At 37.1% G+C, this 21,337-nt stretch overlaps 2 protein-coding genes across 2 annotated transcripts; one reads left to right on the forward strand and one right to left on the reverse strand.

Annotated features, from left to right (window-relative positions):
- Positions 1–2,036: 2,036 nt before the first annotated feature.
- Positions 2,037–12,562, reverse strand: LOC117332382. Its single transcript, XM_033891269.1, has 4 exons — positions 11,944–12,562; positions 8,452–8,600; positions 5,971–6,095; positions 2,037–2,614 (listed from the first exon to the last, which is right to left on the reverse strand). Exons 1-4 carry the CDS (start codon positions 12,560–12,562, stop codon positions 2,500–2,502), a joined length of 1,008 nt encoding a protein of 335 aa, XP_033747160.1. The 3' UTR covers positions 2,037–2,499.
- Positions 12,563–12,688: 126 nt separating this feature from the next.
- On the forward strand, positions 12,689–20,754 carry LOC117332083 (BTB/POZ domain-containing protein KCTD7-like). Its single transcript, XM_033890969.1, has 2 exons — positions 12,689–13,008; positions 19,938–20,754. The coding sequence occupies exons 1-2, from the start codon at positions 12,811–12,813 to the stop codon at positions 20,664–20,666; spliced, it is 927 nt and encodes a 308-aa protein (XP_033746860.1). The 5' UTR covers positions 12,689–12,810; the 3' UTR covers positions 20,667–20,754.
- The last annotated feature ends 583 nt before the right edge of the window (positions 20,755–21,337 follow it).

The raw sequence follows: 21,337 nt of genomic DNA on the forward strand, positions 1-21,337 counted from the left end.
GGACAAACTCATAACAGAATAGACTTTCTTGTTCCAGGACACACCCACAACAGAATAGACTGTCTTGTTCAAGGACAAACTCATAACAGAATAGACTGTCTTATTCCAGGACACACGACAACAGAATAGACCTTCTTGTTCCAGGACACACCCACAACAGAATAGACTGTCTTGTTCAAGGACACACCCACAACAGAATAGACTTTCTTGTTACAGGACACACCCACAACAGAATAGACTGTCTCATTCCAGGACACACCCACAACAGAATAGACCGTCTCATTACAGGACACACCCACAACAGAATAGACTGTCTTGTTCCAGGACACACCCACAACAGAATAGACTGTCTTATTCCAGGACACACCCACAACAGAATAGACTGTCTTGTTCAAGGACACACCCACAACAGAATAGACTGTCTTATTGAAGGACACACTCACAACAGAATAGACTGTCTTGTTCAAGGACACACCCACAACAGAATAGACTGTCTTGTTCAAGGACACACCCACAACAGAATAGACTGTCTTGTTCCAGGACACACCCACAACAGAATAGACTGTCTTATTCCAGGACACAACGACAACAGAATAGACTGTCTTGTTCCAGGACACACGACAACAGAATAGACTGTCTTGTTCCAGGACAAACCCACAACAGAATAGACTGTCTCATTCCAGGACACACCCACAACAGAATAGACTGTCTTGTTCAAGGACACACCCACAACAGAATAGACTGTCTTATTCCAGGACACACCCACAACAGAATAGACTGTCTTGTTCCAGGACACACCCACAACAGAATAGACTGTCTTGTTCCAGGACACACCCACAACAGAATAGACTGTCTTATTCCAGGACACACCCACAACAGAATAGACTTTCTCATTACAGGACACACCCACAACAGAATAGACTGTCTCATTACAGGACTCACCCACAACAGAATAGACTGTCATGTCCTAGGACACACCCACAACAGAATAGACTGTCTTGTTCAAGGACTCACCCACAACAGAATAGACTGTCTTGTTCCAGGACACACCCACAACAGAATAGACTGTCTTGTTCAAGGACACACCCACAACAGAATAGACTGTCTTGTTCCAGGACACACCCACAACAGAATAGACTGTCTTGTTCCAGGACACACCCACAACAGAATAGACTGTCTTGTTCCAGGACACACCCACAACAGAATAGACTGTCTCATTCCAGGACACACCCACAACAGAATAGACCGTCTCATTCCAGGACACACCCACATCAGAATAGACTGTCTTATTCCAGGACTCACCCACAACAGAATAGACTGTCTTGTTCCAGGACACACCCACATCAGAATAAACTGTCTTGTTCCAGGACACACCCACATCAGAATAGACTGTCTTGTTCAAGGACAAACTCATAACCGCATAGACTGAAAATGTGAAGTCAATGTTTCTGTAATAAGAAATGTCATAACAAATTTATAACAAAATTAACAGAGCCCTGGCAATCTCTATCACATAACTTTCTGTAATCAGGGTTCTGATATTTGTTGTGTTTTTAATTTTTTTCTGGAAAGTGCTCAGATGTATGCTCTTAATAGTTTAATATTTACCCCCTCAAACAATATCAGTGCCCATTGTAGCATCAACAACATTACATACACATGTATAAAATTTGAGGATAATATGTACATTGTACATACACATACATTGTTAACCCCCACTCACATTTACAAACATTCAAAAACCACCATACATACACTCACTCACCCTTGTAAAGACATCTCATTCTAACACAAGCATGCATACATTTAAGCAATGAACAATGAACGGGTTCCCATGCCATTTGCCCACCATACATCTTGCTGCCATATCGACTATAACAACATTAAAACCACTGTTCAATACTTATATTTACATTGTTTTACCATTTCCGTCAACTTTGAAAAAAACTAAACCAGCACAAAAAAATCCCGCCTTTTTCAATGTCACATGACCCACTGGGTGTTATAGCCTGAGGCACTGGGTGTTATAGGCGTATGGTGGCAACTGCCTCTTAGCATTGTGTCAATGGGGAAATGCGGAGCAAATGTAAATATATCTATATGTGAGTACATACAAAGAAAAGAAAACTTACATGTGCACTCTCTTTACATACTTACATACATACACATTCAGCTTTTATAGTATCGACATGTCATAAACACAACACTTAAAATTTACACATCTTAATTTACATTTAAACATTCTAGTTATCAATTTGTTGATAAAATCAAAACATTACTGTGCTGTTATAAAGAATCAACTTCATATTTGTTGTAAATTTCCCTCAGGAGAATACAATTATTAACTGCCCTAAGGCAGAATAACTTTTTGTTTGACTGAAGCAGGTTTCAAGCAAATCAGAAACACAGTTTCATGACTTAAGTAGATATACATGTAGTAAGTAATTTCTTTAAGATACGAGGAATAAAGCAGTTTGAAGAGGTAACATCAATATCTCACTATATCAAGCGCTGGTCCCCATTGTCCAAACTGTACCCAAAATTTTCTTTAAGACATTGTTGCTCCTGCCGACTGAACCCAATGGATTCCAGGTAGTTTTCCACTGATCCGTACCTGTAAACACAAGTCTTATAAATGCATTTTCTGAATCCTAATTTAAAATCTAATGACCAAAATACAATTTTTTTCTTCTATTTTCGTTTGTTTTAATTCTTTCTTGTTTATTGCTTTTTCTTGAATGACTTGTGTTGTGTAGATTACCGATATATCTGTGATTTGTGTTGTGTAGATTACCGATATATCTGTGATTTGTGTTGTAGATTACCGATATATCTGTGATTTGTGTTGTGTAGATTACCGATATATCTGTGATTTGTATTGTAGATTACCGATATATCTGTGATTTGTATTGTAGATTACCGATATATCTGTGATTTGTATTGTAGATTACCGATATATCTGTGACTTGTGTTGTGTAGATTACTGATATATCTGTGATTTGTGTTGTGTAGATTACCGATATATCTGTGACCTGTGTTGTGTAGATTACCGATATATCTGTGACCTGTGTTGTGTAGATTACTGATATATCTGTGACCTGTGTTGTGTAGATTACCAATATATCTGTGATTTGTGTTGTGTAGATTACCGATATATCTGTGACCTGTGTTGTGTAGATTACCGATATATATGTGATTTGTGTTGTGTAGATTACCGATATATCTGTGACCTGTGTTGTGTAGATTACCGATATATCTTTGATTTGTATTGTAGATTACCGATATATCTGTGACTTGTGTTGTGTAGATTACCGATATATCTGTGACTTGTGTTGTGTAGATTACCGATATATCTGTGATTTGTATTGTGTAGATTACTGATATATCTGTGATTTGTATTGTAGATTACCGATATATCTGTGACTTGTGTTGTGTAGATTACCGATATATCTGTGATTTGTATTGTAGATTACCGAAATATCTGTGATTTGTATTGTGTAGATTACCGATATATCTGTGATTTGTGTTGTGTAGATTACCGATATATCTGTGATTTGTATTGTAGATTACCGATATATCTGTGATTTGTATTGTGTAGATTACCGATATATCTGTGACTTGTGTTGTGTAGATTACCGATATATCTGTGATTTGTATTGTGTAGATTACTGATATATCTGTGATTTGTATTGTAGATTACCGATATATCTGTGACTTGTGTTGTGTAGATTACCGATATATCTGTGACTTGTGTTGTGTAGATTACTGGTATATCTGTGATTTGTATTGTAGATTACCGATATATCTGTGACTTGTGTTGTGTAGATTACCGATATATCTGTGATTTGTATTGTGTAGATTACCGATATATCTGTGATTTGTATTGTGTAGATTACCGATATATCTGTGACTTGTGTTGTGTAGATTACTGATATATCTGTGACTTGTGTTGTGTAGATTACCGATATATCTGTGATTTGTATTGTAGATTACCGATATATCTGTGACTTGTGTTGTGTAGATTACCGATATATCTGTGACTTGTGTTGTGTAGATTACCGATATATCTGTGATTTGTATTGTAGATTACCGATATATCTGTGATTTGTGTTGTGTAGATTACCGATATATCTGTGACTTGTGTTGTGTAGATTACCGATATATCTGTGACTTGTGTTGTGTAGATTACCGATATATCTGTGACTTGTGTTGTGTAGATTACCGATATATCTGTGACTTGTGTTGTGTAGATTACCGATATATCTGTGATTTGTATTGTAGATTACCGATATATCTGTGACTTGTGTTGTGTAGATTACCGATATATCTGTGATTTGTGTTGTGTAGATTACCGATATATCTGTGACTTGTGTTGTGTAGATTACCGATATATCTGTGACTTGTGTTGTGTAGATTACCGATATATCTGTGACTTGTGTTGTGTAGATTACCGATATATCTGTGATTTGTGTTGTGTAGATTACCGATATATCTGTGATTTGTATTGTAGATTACCGATATATCTGTGATTTGTGTTGTGTAGATTACCGACATATCTGTGACTTGTGTTGTGTTGATTACCGATATATCTGTGATTTGTATTGTAGATTACCGATATATCTGTGACTTGTGTTGTGTAGATTACTGATATATCTGTGACCTGTGTTGTGTAGATTACCGATATATCTGTGATTTGTGTTGTGTAGATTACCGATATATCTGTGACTTGTGTTGTGTAGATTACCGATATATCTGTGATTTGTATTGTAGATTACCGATATATCTGTGATTTGTATTGTAGATTACCGATATATCTGTGATTTGTATTGTAGATTACCGATATATCTGTGATTTGTATTGTGTAGATTACCGATATATCTGTGACTTGTGTTGTAGATTACCGATATATCTGTGACTTGTGTTGTGTAGATTACCGATATATCTGTGATTTGTATTGTAGATTACCGATATATCTGTGACTTGTGTTGTAGATTACCGATATATCTGTGATTTGTGTTGTGTAGATTACCGATATATCTGTGATTTGTATTGTAGATTACCGATATATCTGTGACTTGTGTTGTGTAGATTACCGATATATCTGTGACCTGTGTTGTGTAGATTACCGATATATCTGTGATTTGTATTGTGTAGATTACCGATATATCTGTGACTTGTGTTGTAGATTACCGATATATCTGTGATTTGTGTTGTGTAGATTACCGATATATCTGTGATTTGTGTTGTAGATTACCGATATATCTGTGACTTGTGTTGTGTAGATTACCGATATATCTGTGACTTGTGTTGTGTATATTACCGATATATCTGTGATTTGTATTGTAGATTACCGATATATCTGTGATTTGTGTTGTGTAGATTACCGATATATCTGTGATTTGTGTTGTAGATTACCGATATATCTGTGACTTGTGTTGTGTAGATTACCGATATATCTGTGATTTGTGTTGTATAGATTACCGATATATCTGTGATTTGTATTGTAGATTACCGATATATCTGTGACTTGTGTTGTAGATTACCGATATATCTGTGATTTGTGTTGTGTAGATTACCGATATATCTGTGATTTGTGTTGTGTAGATTACCGATATATCTGTGATTTGTGTTGTGTAGATTACCGATATATCTGTGATTTGTGTTGTGTAGATTACCGATATATCTGTGACTTGTGTTGTGTAGATTACCTATATATCTGTGATTTGAAGACAAGTAATTGTAAGCCCTTGTGTTGAACCATGGCTCTCTTTTATCTAAGGATCTCAATCAAAGTAAATATACAGGTACATGATTGTATAACAGACAAATTTCCTTGTGATTTCAGCATAACATTAACATGTGTAGACACTTCAATATTGTCATTTCTAAGGGAGCAAGTTTAGGCAGAGTATAAAATGAAACACTCTGCTTTCCGTTTGGTGTACAAGTTAGAGACTCAAGTCAACTCACTTGTCGTGGATATGGTTGAGGGCAGTTTGTAACGTTTCTGGTTTCGCATACATGAACGACTCATCCCAGTTGAATCTTTTGACTATTTCATCGTGAAGTCTTGGCTTTATCGGCTCAAGTGCTTTCTGTGAAATTTATACAACAAAGAAAAAGTAATATACAAGTAAAATAAGAAGTAGCCATCTGGAAATCTTGTTTAACAGTGTGATGATACTATAGCCAGTATTTTCAAGGTTCTGGATCTGGTTATAAGAAGATATCTAATTTTCACAAATATTGCTCCTGATGTCAAATCACGAAGTGTTTATCATGTGACACTTCAAAGTCATCAATTTAAACAAACTTTATACCCTTTATCCCAGAACTCAATATAAGGTCTTTAAGCCTCTTTGGTATTGAAAAGAAGTCTTACAAATAATTAAGCATATTAAGCCCCTGTGACCTTGAATGTGCATGGTCATCCATTTGAACAGACTTGGTAGCCCGTCATCCAAGCACCCTACAGACCTAATATAAGGTCTCTGGGTCACCTGGTTATCAAGAATAATGGTAAAAGTATTTTAGCATATTTAACCCTGTGACCTAGACTGAAGGTCGAGGTCATCCATTTGAACAGTCTTGGTAGCCCTTCAACCCAGTATGCTACAAACCCAATATCAAGTCTCTGGGCTTCTTGGTTATCAAGAAGAAGTTGTTTAAAGATTTTAGCATATTTTACCACTTTGACCTTGAATGAACATCAAGGTCATCCATTTGAACAAACTTGATAGCCTTTCATCTCAGCGTGATGTAGACCCAATATCAGGTCCCTGGGCCAGTTGGTTATTGAGAAGAAGTTGAAAATGTATATTGCGTACAATTCCTATTGATAATGCCAGACCATAGGTGATCAGCTAGAGTAATGGAACTATACCTGGTAAAGTGGCAGACGACAAATGGAAAAGGAAAACTTTCAAAGCCTATTCTAGTGTATATGAAAACAAAGGAAATTGAAACTAACAAATCACTGAAATTCAAAAGAGAGCTTCAATGTAACCATCATGACATTCTAATGACATGATCAGCAAAATAACCCAAAACTGTCAATCAAATTAAACCAACTGGTACCTCAAACTGTTAATCAACTTTAACCAACTTGGATCCACAAACTGTCAATTAACTTTAACCAACTGGGACCTCAAACAGTCAATTCATTTAACCAACTTGGACCCCAAACTGTCAATTAACTTTAACCAACTGGGACCTCAAACTGTCAATTAACTTTAACCAACTTGGACCCCAAACTGTCAATCAACTTTAACCAACTGGGACCTCAAACTGTCAATTAACTTTAACCAATTTGGACCCCAAACTGTCAATCAACTTTAACCAACTTGGACCCCAAACTGTCAATTAACTTTAACCAACTGGGACCTCAAACTGTCAATTAACTTTAACCAACTAGGACCTCAAACTGTCAATTAACTTTAACAAACCGGGACCCCTAACTGTCAATCAATGTTAACCAACTATGACCTCAAACTGTCAATCAACTTTAACCAACTATGACCCCAAACAGTCAATTAACTTTAACCAACTGGGACCCCTAACTGTCAATCAATGTTAAACAACTATGACCTCAAACTGTCAATCAACGTTAACCAACTGGGTTCCCAAACGGTCAATCAATGTTAACCAACTGGGTTCCCAAACTGTCAATCAACATTGGGACCTCAAACAGTCAATCAACTTTAACCAACTGGAACCTCAAACTGTCAATTAACATTAACCAACTGGGACCTCAAACAGTCAATTAACCTTAACCAACTGGGACCCCAAACTGTCAATTAACTTTAACCAACTAGGACCCCAGACTGTCAATTAACTTTAACCAATTTGGACCCCAGACTGTCAATTACATGTAACTTTAACCAACTGGGACCCCAAACTGTCAATCAACATTGGGACCTCAAACTGTCAATCAACTTATTTGAATTCAATGAAATCATTTGACTCAAGAAATATAAAATTTCACTAGCGTAACATCCAATATGTTACCCATACCCGTCAATGTGTTACAATCGTACACTTCCATTTCGACAAAGACAAATACTATGTAAATGAACATCTCTCTTTGAAGCTAATACATTCTGGCCAACATTAACGTCATGAGCTTCTGGGAAGAAACGGAAAAGTTACAGATATATTGAAATTATACATGGGAACCCCAACTAAATAAGTGAAATTCTGTACATAGGTGACCCCCCCCCCCCCCACACACACACACAGTGTGAATTCTGTACATAGGTGACCCCCCCCCCCCCCCCCCACACACACACAGTGTGAATTCTGTACATGGGTGACCCCCCCTCATATTGTGTGATTCTACAAAAAATACCCAAGTACATGTATTCCACCCACACCATAAGTTACACACTGATTATTTCAACTGATAGTTTTACACCTGTTTCCTAGAGAGTGTGTATAAAGCTATTTATGTACCTCTGATGCAGTGTAATCTTGGATGACGTTTTCTGTCGTCTCTCCGAGTAACAGCAGGATTAATGCCGACATGATTCCAGTACGATCTTTTCCGTGAGCACAGTTTAGGAGAGCAGGAAGGTTATCCTTCTTCGTCAGTAGTTTGAGAGCTTGCAAATATGAATACAATTCTTAACAAGAGGCCAAGAACCCCTGAATAACTCGCTTATATATAGCCAGATAGGAATTATGGCAAAATTATCATTTTTAATATATACATGTTGACCATAATATATGTCAGTGATGTCAGCGGGAATATATCAAACAAAGGGGATATGATTCTGTATAGGTGCATTATATATTGTCCATGACAGTTATAATGGTACTGAAATACAAAAAGTTACCTCTGTTGGTGTTATGTTAAATCAAACACCCAATATGACATTGTCTACATGTAGCAATGTATGGTGGCTCTTTAGGGCCAAGTATCAAATCTCGCATTCTTGCACTCTCGACCTTAGGTCGAAAAAGCTAGAATGCGAAGGCGAGGGAGCGAAAACGCAAGAATGCGAAAACGCAAGAATGCGAAAACTCGATGGCAAGAATGTGAAAACGTGACGGCGAAAACGCGAGATTAATCTCGCTCTCTCACCATCGCGATTTCGCATTCTCACGTTTTCAACCTAAGGTCGAGAGTGGGAGAATGCGAGATTTGATACTTGGCCCTAATGAGCCACCATAGCAATGAGATGCATCATGTGTAAAGCATGATGATCAACCTGTGGAGTATACATGCAGATAGTGAACATAAATATAATAGGTCACATATTTCTCCATGGTGACCTTGAAAATAGGGCAAGGTCATTTGTACAAAGTATGCTGAATCGTTATAGCATTCAATTCTTGATACTTAACCTGCTGGCAAAATATAATACATGTCTGAGTCTTCTGGATTTTGAAAAGATCATCAAAATTTTCACCATATGTAACAACTGTGACTTCAAAGCAGGTCAGGGTAATTGATATGAAGAAACTTCAAATCATTCCACAGCAGGAACCTAAGGGCCTAAGATGAGTACTGTACCCATCGTCTTTTAGAACTTGAGAATAAGACTTGCAAAAATATTTTTTACCTATAATCTATTTGGCCCTTGTCTCCTTGAAAATACTTCAAGTTTGACCTTGAAAATAGGTAAAGGTCCTTTATATGAGGAGGAAACTAATATGTACCACTCTGCTCTAGGAGTGTCCTTCTGGAGCTTCAGGGAGAAGAAGATTCTTCAAGTTTTTAACATATTTGAAACTTAATTGTGACCTTGAAAATAGGTCCAGATCATTTATATGAGAAAATGTTAATGTGCTCTTCCTAATGTACCACCCAGCCAAATATATCAGTTTTCAGTTTCTTATTGTTTTCCAGAAGAAGTTGAAAGTTGATGGATGGACTCATGCACCATACTGTAAGCTCATAATCACTTGTTTTAAGCTAGCACTTGAATTGAGCCATGTGAGCAAAAAATTATGCAAAGTAATATATGCTTACTAACTCAAATCAATTACTTGCATGTTTGCAAACACTTTCTATGTATGTAAGGAAGATTTTCCAACCATAAAGCCTAATTCACTTGGGAAGCCATTTTGTTCACATGTGTATTGTGTGTTTTATGAATGCATTATCAATTATATGTACACATCCAGACTGTTGATCAACAGCAGTTAAGTAATTATACTACATTAATTCACAATTTTATGTACATATTTCAGTAAAATCTAGTTGTCACTGCATGCTCATAAAATAAGGTGATATGCTTGATATATATGGAATAAAACAAGTACAAGACTATGAAAAAAACGTTTTATCATGACGTCGCTTTAACACCTCTAACATCTTAGGTAAAAATATCATTGAATTTCTCTCCAATAGTATTAAAGAAAGCTGAATCATGTAACATTTAGAAAAGAGCAAGATAATACCATATACAGTGTACACTCGAGTACATGAATATATAGATTAGATTAAGGTACAAATAACACGGATTATATAATCAATGTAGAGTACATATACTGGTGTCAAGGTACATATTTTCTAACAAAGTCCAAATAAGATATAATATTGATGACACACTGCTGATTATATAATTATCTCCCTAAAGTTAATGTTTATCCTGTTGTAACTCCAAGGGTCACATTTTTTTTAAACTAAATATATAAATTATATATAACAGGGTTTAACTAAATATATAAATTATATATAACAGGGTTTAACTAAATATATAAATTATATATAACAGGGTTTAACTAAATATATAAATTATATATAACAGGGTTTAACTAAATATATAAATTATATATAACAGGGTTTAACTAAATATATAAATTATATATAACAGGGTTTAACTAAATATATAAATTATATATAACAGGGTTTAACTAAAATATATAAATTATATATAACAGGGTTTAACTAAATATATAAATTATATATAATAGGGTTACAAAGCAATACTGTTAACACTTAAGCATTGAACTGTTACCAAATGGTAGTATACAGTGGATATGAATACAATTTGGGTGACAGATGAATAGAATGTTGCCCATTAGGGCGACATGAAATATTTATCTGTCATCCAAATTGTATTCATATCCACTGTATACTACCATTTGGTAACAGTTCAATGCTTATATTTACATTCATACTTTTTTTTTATTTACTGTAGCTTAAAACGCGTTTAAATTTGCCACTTCCCCTATCACTGACGTCAGACTTATAATGTTGTCGTGTTTAGCATTTCTGAAAATTCGGCAACGAACCCCTGTGTGTGTGACGACATTGACAATTTGATTACTTCGTATAGATCAAGAATATCGCTTATAATAATTTTGTGTCGACTTGATTTTTTTTAATACTAAATTTTACTCTCATAACTTGTGTTTCTTTACTTTTTTGTGGTGGTTTATGTAGATAAATGCCAGCATTCGAAAGCTCTCTAGGCCGAATGTAACTGGCGGCCATTGTTTTAACCTACAACACCTGAAGCTGTATTTCTACACTGACCGAATCACTGTAAATTAATTGTAGTATACAGTCTCATGAATACAATTTGGTTTACTAACGACATATAGGCAAATGCAACACAGAATGTAAATATATACATGCAACTCTGCCTAAATATGAAAAAAAGAAGTTTATAGTGATGAACAAATAAAAATACATATGTAAACTTATATTTATAAATCTAGAAGAAAAATCTAGCTTGACAATGTAATTGAAACTAACTGATCAGATCAGTTCTGGTATGGTACCAATGTTGTTTTTTTTTATGGTCTGAACACAACAGACGTAAAAAAAAAAATGATGAACACATTCACCTCTGTTATAACGAAAGGATAATCTTATAGCAGGGAGTCATATACTCAATAGGCTCAGACAAATGAAATCGGAATTTTGTATTGCTATGCATATCTTATTACTTATACCATATACTACTAAAGAACTACTCTCCTTACAATTACCTGCACATATACTGGCCTGGCTTAGCTCCAAAATGTCGATGTATGTGCTGGCTAGTCCTGCCGGGTTCAACACAAAATATCCATACAACCGCACCAAGTAATAGTAGTGTGTCTGAAATATCACGTCAAATAGCAAAACAAAGATTGACAAGATTTTCACATACCAAGGTGCTCTGCTGATTATGTTGGTTATATATTCATTCTGAAAGAAATTTATCAAAAAATGGGTACGTGTGCTTGACTCTTCCTCTTTGTTCAATTTATTTTTTGCAGTACACGAAACTTCTTCTGCAGGTTTGTAATTTCGTTTCTTAGGCAAGTCAACAACACAAGTCCTATAAAAACCTTTCGTCTGCAAGTACTTATTACCGTCTACAAAGGAAAACTCCTGATGAGACCGAAGGTCAATAATGCACTTGATTCCTAAACCCATGAACTCCTCTACTTCGTCAACGTGAAGCACATCCGGACGAGACGATCGAAATAATAATCTTTTAGAATCAATCGCATGCTTGGTTTCAACTGGACGAAAATTGTACAATGAAGGGATTCCTGGGAAGTCATAATGCCTCTGAAATTTAGAAGGCGTGCCACCGTTAGATAATGTTATAGCAGCCATTTTATAGTACATTTCCGGCCAAAATGAAAGTAGAAAACTTTCAGAATTCCTTTGACTTATTCTATCTACCTAGAGTATTCCGAACGGTGTATTGTATACTTCCGGTAAAAGCGTGGTGACCGAGCAGGTGGGATAGCCATAATGTGTGACTGTCAATGATCGACCATTTATCACATTTAACAGTTTGATAATACTAACTACATTAACGCCCTCAGCAGGTGACTGCGGGACGTTATCAAACAAAGAATATGACAGACAGAACGGATTCAGATTCGTCCGAATCGGTCGAGGACGTTATTGAGATTCGGCCATTACCAAGGCGAAATATTCTGGAATTACAAGATATCGAGTCCGAAAGCGATCAGCCGACATTCCGTGAATCCAATGCACCGGACCTAATGCAAGGCACTGGTGGGTTCCGGAGGACGGGAAGGATACACGGGAAGGTAATGAACAAATAAGGGTGTAGTAGCTATGTTTTCCCCATGATAACACAACTCCTAGGGTTCTTTCATTCGAAGTTTATTGTATCCAATACAAAAAACCCTGTAACATGAATAAATCATATTACCAATAATACACAATACAGCATCATACATTCAAACAATTATTCAAGATGTAGCATCTAATAACTGATCGTAATCAGTTGGAATTGTTAAACATATATATACTTTACAGCTAATTATTCATTCCATAAATTATATAGAAGATAGCTGCATGTACATCTATTACCAATTACATGAATAATAACAAAATACATTACATTATAAAAATACCCACCTCTTCAATGCGAAGAGGGCTTTTCCTGGACCAAGTCCGCCGAGTCATTGCTTCCCGACTCGTACAATATTTAGTCGTACTATTTAAATAAAACAATACACATATTAAAATAATATTAACGCTTCATTGAAACAACTCGTTCTCTAAATTGACCACGCCCGATATTTAAATCAAATACAAACTTTCAAAAAATAATAAACTTATAACGCTTATCAAATATATTAAATAAATACTATATTATATTACGCTTATATAATTTAGACAAGTACTTACATTAATCTCAGAATGGCCTAATTAATCGTCAATATATAGATTCAAATAGTTGTATACTTCTGTAGCATAGATATAGGTGCTGTCGCATCGGCCGCTCTGTCCAAAAGTGACCAGAACCCCGCTAAATTACCCAACATTCATTCGAAACATTCATGTAGACAACACCATATATGGACAATATACATAATAGATAGACAAATTACATAACGATACGTCACATCCGTCCCGTGGCTCACATTCATCCACACGTGCTACTTTCCCGCGCGCGCTAACGCCATGTCGCATTGCGTTTGATACGTATACGTACGGTATACGTATTTCGCGGACGGCTGACATCCAGTATACACGCACACCTAGAGATAAAATAGATATAAACAATTAAAAAGCAGTATTGTAAAATAATGACACTACTACATACTCCCCTCCTTAGATGGAAGATGTCCTCATCTACACGTTCAGGACAGACTGTGTAACGTATCGGGGGTCCAATCTTAGCCTGTCACACTATAGATCCCAACAATAGCCCGTTACGCCAATATATACAGATAGGGCCGCTATGTATATTTACAGAACATACTAAACATGAAAATACAGTAGATGGAACTTATACAACTATTTCCCACTACAGACTACCAAATAGTACAAGACCACTCTTCCTATTTACAACATAACAAATGCAAACAATGATAATTACGATATATACTGGGTTTGACAGAAACGTCCCTTGCTCAGCCTCCCCGCGCTAAACCACTGTACTCCTAACTGAGCGCTCAAACAGCTACAGAGCTAACTGTTTAGACCACCTTGCATTGCCCCGCAAGATACCCGGTGCTTGACCACACCCACCACGGACTACATATATACTCAGTAGTATCCGCTCCTTGCACAGTGCTTTACCACACTGCTAAACCCTACAGTGATAACATGTATATGCACTGTAGCCAGCGCCGTGTCCTGTGTGTATTAACACCAATACACACTGCCCACTGCACTGCTGACCGCTCCAGACCTTAATGAGCGCTCACTTCCCTTACAAAAATACATGCTGGTCACTAGCTAGAAACAAGCTAGAGACTAGCTAGTTTGAAGCTATCAAGCTCGCAATTAGCTCGAAATATGTGCATGGTATGGTAGTACTAGCTCGCAAAGATTTCAGCGATCATTTTGCGAGCTTGTCTCATTCTGCAATGAGCTAGTCACGAGCTTGCGCGAGCTAGTTGCAAGCTAGTCACTTTTCTGTTTATTCACAAATAGCTAGTCATTTTCTGTTATGCTCGCAACAAGCTAATTTGTTATCACTAAATTTGAAGGTTTTCATACTTACAAAACTTGGATGTATAGTTTACCAATTATATATATTCAACATGAGCATGCCTAAAACTTCCTTCTAATATTCTGTCTGTAAAATAAACATCTCTAGAAAGGTAAACTATTAAACCATCTTTCAATTCCTCTTTTGTAATTATAACACTTTTGAAAGAGGCAGCAAATTGCCAAATAAAAACTACTACTTAGAATAAGATTAACTGTTAAATTTATTCAACATTTGTTTAATTCATGTAACTGAAAAGATGTGCAAGTTACAATATACTCAAGTATATATAAGCTTATACATGTATCATGGATGTCAGCTCATTCAAATTCACTAAAAAAGTTTTCAATAGATCATTTAAAAAATTGGTACCAAAATCAATTTCAGACCTCCTGTAAGAAAACTGCATCATGTTCGATGTGATCAATTGTATAAAACTCCTTTCTGTTATATACCGTTAATAACAGAACTAATGCATCTGACAAAAGTCAAGTGTTTTTTTCACGTAAATTTACAGCAAAAAAATAAATAATAAATAAAAAATAAAATTACAAAACAGTGGAAATAAAAATATCAAAAAAAATATCTGCAACTGATTTAACTCATTTAATTGACATATAGTATAATACAAACCCGTCCGATCAGATTAAACAACTATCAACACGTTACGTAATCATTATCGTAATGTGAACAGTCCACGTGTGTTAAAACATTACAATGCCGTAAAGTCTAGATGTATGTGTCCGCGTGCTAAAAACAAAATACTTCGCATCAGGAGCGTTCATTAATTAGCAACAGTCGAATGATATATATATATCGTATGACCATGCTTGATTGCATTACCTGTGTCACAGGTGCCTGACTCGTTTTTATAAAATAATAACATATAGAGTACATATAAATGAGAAAGGTTCTGAACTCCCCCAGGCTTGAAATCTGATGTATTTATTTCTAAGTACCGTAGCTTCGGTTGTACTGGGTGGATTTTTTCGAAGTAGGACTTAAATTGAAGAGAAATGGTCAATCTTTAAAATAAGCCATAACATGTTGTCGATTTCTCGATATTAGTTTACGAAATCGGGCGTGAAACTTCAAAATCCCCTCGATTTTGTTTAGTCGGACAAGTTGACGTAACGGGGTCACCACACTTTGACTCTATTGGACATAGCTTTAAATACGAAGTCCACGGGTTAATCACGAGGTACGCTTCATCAGATCACCGAATACAACTATTACATACACTTACTTTATGTATACGAGCACCCTATCGACGGCCCCGGGACTTTTTATGCATACTGATAGCAGATTTTCCACTTGAGTAGCCATGTTGTGTCAGCCGCGGTAAATTTGAACAAGCATTCTGATTGGTTATAGAAAATGTGTGACTTGTGTGGGTAGATTTCCTTCTGTGACTTGTATTAGTTCTGTGTGGGTAGATTTCTTTCTGTGACTTGTATTGGTTCTGTGTGTGTAGATTTCTTTCTGTGACTTGTATTGGTTCTGTGTGTGTAGATTTCTTTCTGTGACTTGTATTGGTTCTGTGTGGGTAGATTTCCTTCTGTGACTTGTATTAGTTCTGTGTGGGTAGATTTCCTTCTGTGACTTGTATTGGTTCTGTGTGGGTAGATTTCCTTCTGTGACTTGTTTTAGTTCTGTGTGGGTAGATTTCCTTCTGTGACTTGTTTTAGTTCTGTGTGGGTAGATTTCCTTCTGTGACTTGTATTAGTTCTGTGTGGGTAGATTTCCTTCTGTGACTTGTATTGGTTCTGTGTGGGTAGATTTCCTTCTGTGACTTGTATTAGTTCTGTGTGGGTAGATTTCCTCCTGTGACTTGTATTAGTTCTGTGTGGGTAGATTTCCTTCTGTGACTTGTATTAGTTCTGTGTGGGTAGATTTCCTCCTGTGACTTGTATTAGTTCTGTGTGGGTAGATTTCCTTCTGTGACTTGTATTAGTTCTGTGTGGGTAGATTTCTGTGTGGGTAGAGTTCCTCCTGTGACTTGTATTAGTTCTGTGTGGGTAGATTTCTCTGTGGGTAGATTTCCTTCTGTGACTTGTATTAGTTCTGTGTGGGTAGATTTCCTTCTGTGACTTGTATTAGTTCTGTGTGGGTAGATTTCTGTGTGGGTAGAGTTCCTCCTGTGACTTGTATTGGTTGTGTGTGGGTAGATTTCCTTCTGTGACTTGTATTGGTTCTGTGTGGGTAGATTTCCTTCTGTGACTTGTATTGGTTCTGTGTGTGTAGATTTCTTTCTGTGACTTGTATTGGTTCTGTGTGTGTAGATTTCCTTCTGTGACTTGTATTGGTTCTGTGTGGGTAGATTTCCTTCTGTGACGTGTATTAGTTCTGTGTGGGTATAGATTTCCTTCTGTGACTTGTATTAGTTCTGTGTGGGTAGATTTCTTTCTGTGACTTGTATTGGTTCTGTGTGTGTAGATTTCTTTCTGTGACTTGTATTGGTTCTGTGTGTGTAGATTTCTTTCTGTGACTTGTATTGGTTCTGTGTGGGTAGATTGCCTTCTGTGACTTGTTTTAGTTCTGTGTGGGTAGATTTCCTCCTGTGACTTGTATTAGTTCTGTGTGGGTAGATTTCCTTCTGTGACTTGTATTGGTTCTGTGTGTGTAGATTTCCTTCTGTGACTTGTATTGGTTCTGTGTGGGTAGATTGCCTTCTGTGACTTGTTTTAGTTCTGTGTGGGTAGATTTCCTTCTGTGACTTGTATTGGTTCTGTGTGGGTAGATTTCCTCCTGTGACTTGTATTAGTTCTGTGTGGGTAGATTTCCTTCTGTGACTTGTATTGGTTCTGTGTGGGTAGATTTCCTTCTGTGACTTGTATTGGTTGTGTGTGGGTAGATTTCTGTGTGGGTAGAGTTCCTCCTGTGACTTGTATTAGTTCTGTGTGGGTAGATTTCCTTCTGTGACTTGTATTAGTTCTGTGTGGGTAGATGTCTGTGTGGGTAGATGTCTGTGTGGGTAGAGTTCCTCCTGTGACTTGTATTAGTTCTGTGTGGGTAGATTTCTCTGTGGGTAGATTTCCTTCTGTGACTTGTATTAGTTCTGTGTGGGTAGATTTCCTTCTGTGACTTGTATTAGTTCTGTGTGGGTAGATTTCTGTGTGGGTAGAGTTCCTCCTGTGACTTGTATTGGTTGTGTGTGGGTAGATTTCCTTCTGTGACTTGTATTGGTTCTGTGTGGGTAGATTTCCTTCTGTGACTTGTATTGGTTCTGTGTGTGTAGATTTCTTTCTGTGACTTGTATTGGTTCTGTGTGTGTAGATTTCCTTCTGTGACTTGTATTGGTTCTGTGTGGGTAGATTTCCTTCTGTGACTTGTATTGGTTCTGTGTGGGTATAGATTTCCTTCTGTGACTTGTATTAGTTCTGTGTGGGTAGATTTCTTTCTGTGACTTGTATTGGTTCTGTGTGGGTAGATTTCTTTCTGTGACTTGTATTGGTTCTGTGTGTGTAGATTTCTTTCTGTGACTTGTATTGGTTCTGTGTGGGTAGATTGCCTTCTGTGACTTGTTTTAGTTCTGTGTGGGTAGATTTCCTCCTGTGACTTGTATTAGTTCTGTGTGGGTAGATTTCCTTCTGTGACTTGTATTGGTTCTGTGTGTGTAGATTTCCTTCTGTGACTTGTATTGGTTCTGTGTGGGTAGATTGCCTTCTGTGACTTGTTTTAGTTCTGTGTGGGTAGATTTCCTTCTGTGACTTGTATTAGTTCTGTGTGGGTAGAGTTCCTCCTGTGACTTGTATTAGTTCTGTGTGGGTAGATTTCCTTCTGTGACTTGTATTGGTTCTGTGTGGGTAGATTTCCTCTTGAGACTTGTATTAGTTCTGTGTGGGTAGATTTCTTTCTGTGACTTGTATTGGTTCTGTGTGGGTAGATTTCCTTCTGTGACTTGTATTAGTTCTGTGTGTGTAGATTTCCTTCTGTGACTTGTATTGGTTCTGTGTGTGTAGATTTCCTTCTGTGACTTGTATTAGTTCTGTGTGGGTAGATTTCCTTCTGTGACTTGTATTGGTTCTGTGTGTGTAGATTTCCTTCTGTGACTTGTATTGGTTCTGTGTGTGTAGATTTCCTTCTGTGACTTGTATTGGTTGTGTGTGTGTAGATTTCCTCCTGTGACTTGTATTGGTTCTGTGTGGGTAGATTTCCTTCTGTGACTTGTATTAGTTCTGTGTGGGTAGATTTCCTTCTGTGACTTGTATTAGTTCTGTGTGGGTAGATTTCCTTCTGTGACTTGTATTAGTTCTGTGTGGGTAGATTTCCTCCTGTGACTTGTATTAGTTCTGTGTGGGTAGATTTCCTTCTGATGACTTGTATTAGTTCTGTGTGGGTAGATTTCCTCCTGTGACTTGTATTAGTTCTGTGTGGGTAGATTTCCTTCTGTGACTTGTATTGGTTCTGTGTGGGTAGATTTCCTTCTGTGACTTGTATTAGTTCTATGTGGGTAGATTTCCTCTTGAGACTTGTATTAGTTCTTTTTTCAGAAAGTACTAAAGGGATTTTTCTCAAATTTCTTAAGAAGGTTCCTTTGGTTCCTAGTTGTGCATTTGTCATTTCTGTACCAATCAAAAAACAACATGGCCGACAGACGGCCATCTTGTATCTTGACAATTGAAGTTTGTTACCGCTGTAGTCTACAAATTTCACATGTACTGTATGTTTCCCCTGATTCCAAGTTATGCATGTATTCCTGTATGGGATCAACGTAACAACAACATGGCCAACAGGCAGCCTGTGAGCTTCGATTTTGACAATTGAAACTGCATGCATCTAGAATTGAATATTTTCGCCCAGAGCTGAGAGGTCTAGGGCCGTTCACCCAGATCACCTTACAATGGGGCTACACTTTTGGCTGGATACATAAGATAGCCTAGTGGGGCTGCCTCATTTCAAAAGTCAAAACACAGTGGCAGCCCAGTGGTTTATTAAGGTGATTAGTTTCAACCCCTGTTAAATGTACAATGTTCTTGATCATATTCTTCATATATTTTGTTTTTACAGACGCAAGAATTTCCAAATACCACTCCTCGACTATACAGTGATTCTTCACAGCAGTTTCCGTCAGTGATTCCACTCAACGTCGGAGGTGTCAAATATGTCACTCGTCTGTCGACTCTCTGTAAATATCCAGATTCCATGCTTGCCGCCCTGTTTAGTGGTCGCCATGCAGTTGACAAGGATCAAAGTGGCTGCTACTTTCTGGATAGCAACGGCTCAATGTTTGGATACATTTTAGAATTTCTCCGTAACGGTTCAACGCCTCCAAATCATGTTTCCGTAGCAGTGTATCAAGATGCTAACTATTATGGTCTGTCTCATCTCATGGAGAAACTTCAGCTTAAGCCAGAAGTTGCTCGGCTTCATGTTCGGGAAGCGCATAGACAACAGTTTCCAAACTACTACCAGGTCAAGAACCAGGTCATCCATCTTGCTATTGACAACGCCATCCTCAACAGATTAGGGGAGGTAATTCTTTATGTATTCCGAACAGAATTTGTTCCTAAGGTGCCAAATTTTAATCCCAACCATGGATGTGTTATCGAAAATGCTCATTTGACTGTGGGGCCTTGGTCCGCTGCAGTTGATGAAGAACTATTCATGAAATGCTTGGAAACTGATTTGATAGAAGAAGGATTCAATCTCAAACCACACGAATCAAAAAAGAAATGTCGATATTTTCATGGACAAACATGTCAAAAGTTTGTTTACCGTTTGCAAATAATGTTTTGAAAATTGATTTTACATATTTTTAGGTCATTTGACCCGAAGGGTCAGGATGACCTATAGTCATCATGTTTCGTCTGTCGTCGTGCGCCGTCCGCCGTGCGTAAACTTTTCACAATTCAAACTTCTTCTCAAGTTCCACTAGTGGGATTGAGCTGAAACTTGCCTGAAATGATGCTTTGATGGTCCTGACCAAGTGTTGTTATTTTTCGGGATCAGTCTGAAATCCAAGATGGCCGCCATGACCACCATTTTGAAAACACATTTGAAACTTCTTCTTAAGTTCCACTAGTGGGATTGAGCTGAAACTTGCCTGAAATGATCCTGGGATGGTCCTGAGGAAGTGTTGTTATTTTTCAGGTCGGTCAGAAATCCAAGATGGCCGCCATGGCAACCATCTTGAAAAATACATTTTAAACTTCTTCTCCAGTTCCACTGGTGCGATTTAGCTAGAAATTGGTGAGGATGTTAAGGAAGGAAAGCCAATAAAGTGTTGTTATTTTTCGGCCTCGTAAAAACTTTGACATGGCAGCCATGGTGGCTATTTTGTAAAATGATTGCGCAATCATTGTTTTCTTGAACAACACCTATTTCAAACTTCTTCTCAAATTCCATCAAGTGGAATTCAGCTCTAACTTACCAGAAATGATCCTGAGATGTTCCTGGCCAAGTGTTGT

Source organism: Pecten maximus, chromosome 8 (genome assembly GCF_902652985.1).
Source record: "Pecten maximus chromosome 8, xPecMax1.1, whole genome shotgun sequence".
Classification (NCBI taxonomy): domain Eukaryota; kingdom Metazoa; phylum Mollusca; class Bivalvia; order Pectinida; family Pectinidae; genus Pecten; species Pecten maximus.

Coding starts and splice junctions, on each gene's coding strand:
- LOC117332083 (XM_033890969.1), top strand. CDS start 12,811: ATGACAGACAGAACGGATTCAGATTCGTCCGAATCGGTCGAGGACGTT. Junction 13,009..19,937: donor CGGGAAGGATACACGGGAAG/GTAATGAACAAA, acceptor TTGTTTTTACAG/ACGCAAGAATTTCCAAATAC.
- LOC117332382 (XM_033891269.1), bottom strand. CDS start 12,562: ATGGCTGCTATAACATTATCTAACGGTGGCACGCCTTCTAAATTTCAG. Junction 6,096..8,451: donor AAGATTACACTGCATCAGAG/GTACATAAATAG, acceptor TAAATTTCACAG/AAAGCACTTGAGCCGATAAA. Junction 2,615..5,970: donor CTCAACCATATCCACGACAA/GTGAGTTGACTT, acceptor TTGTGTTTACAG/GTACGGATCAGTGGAAAACT.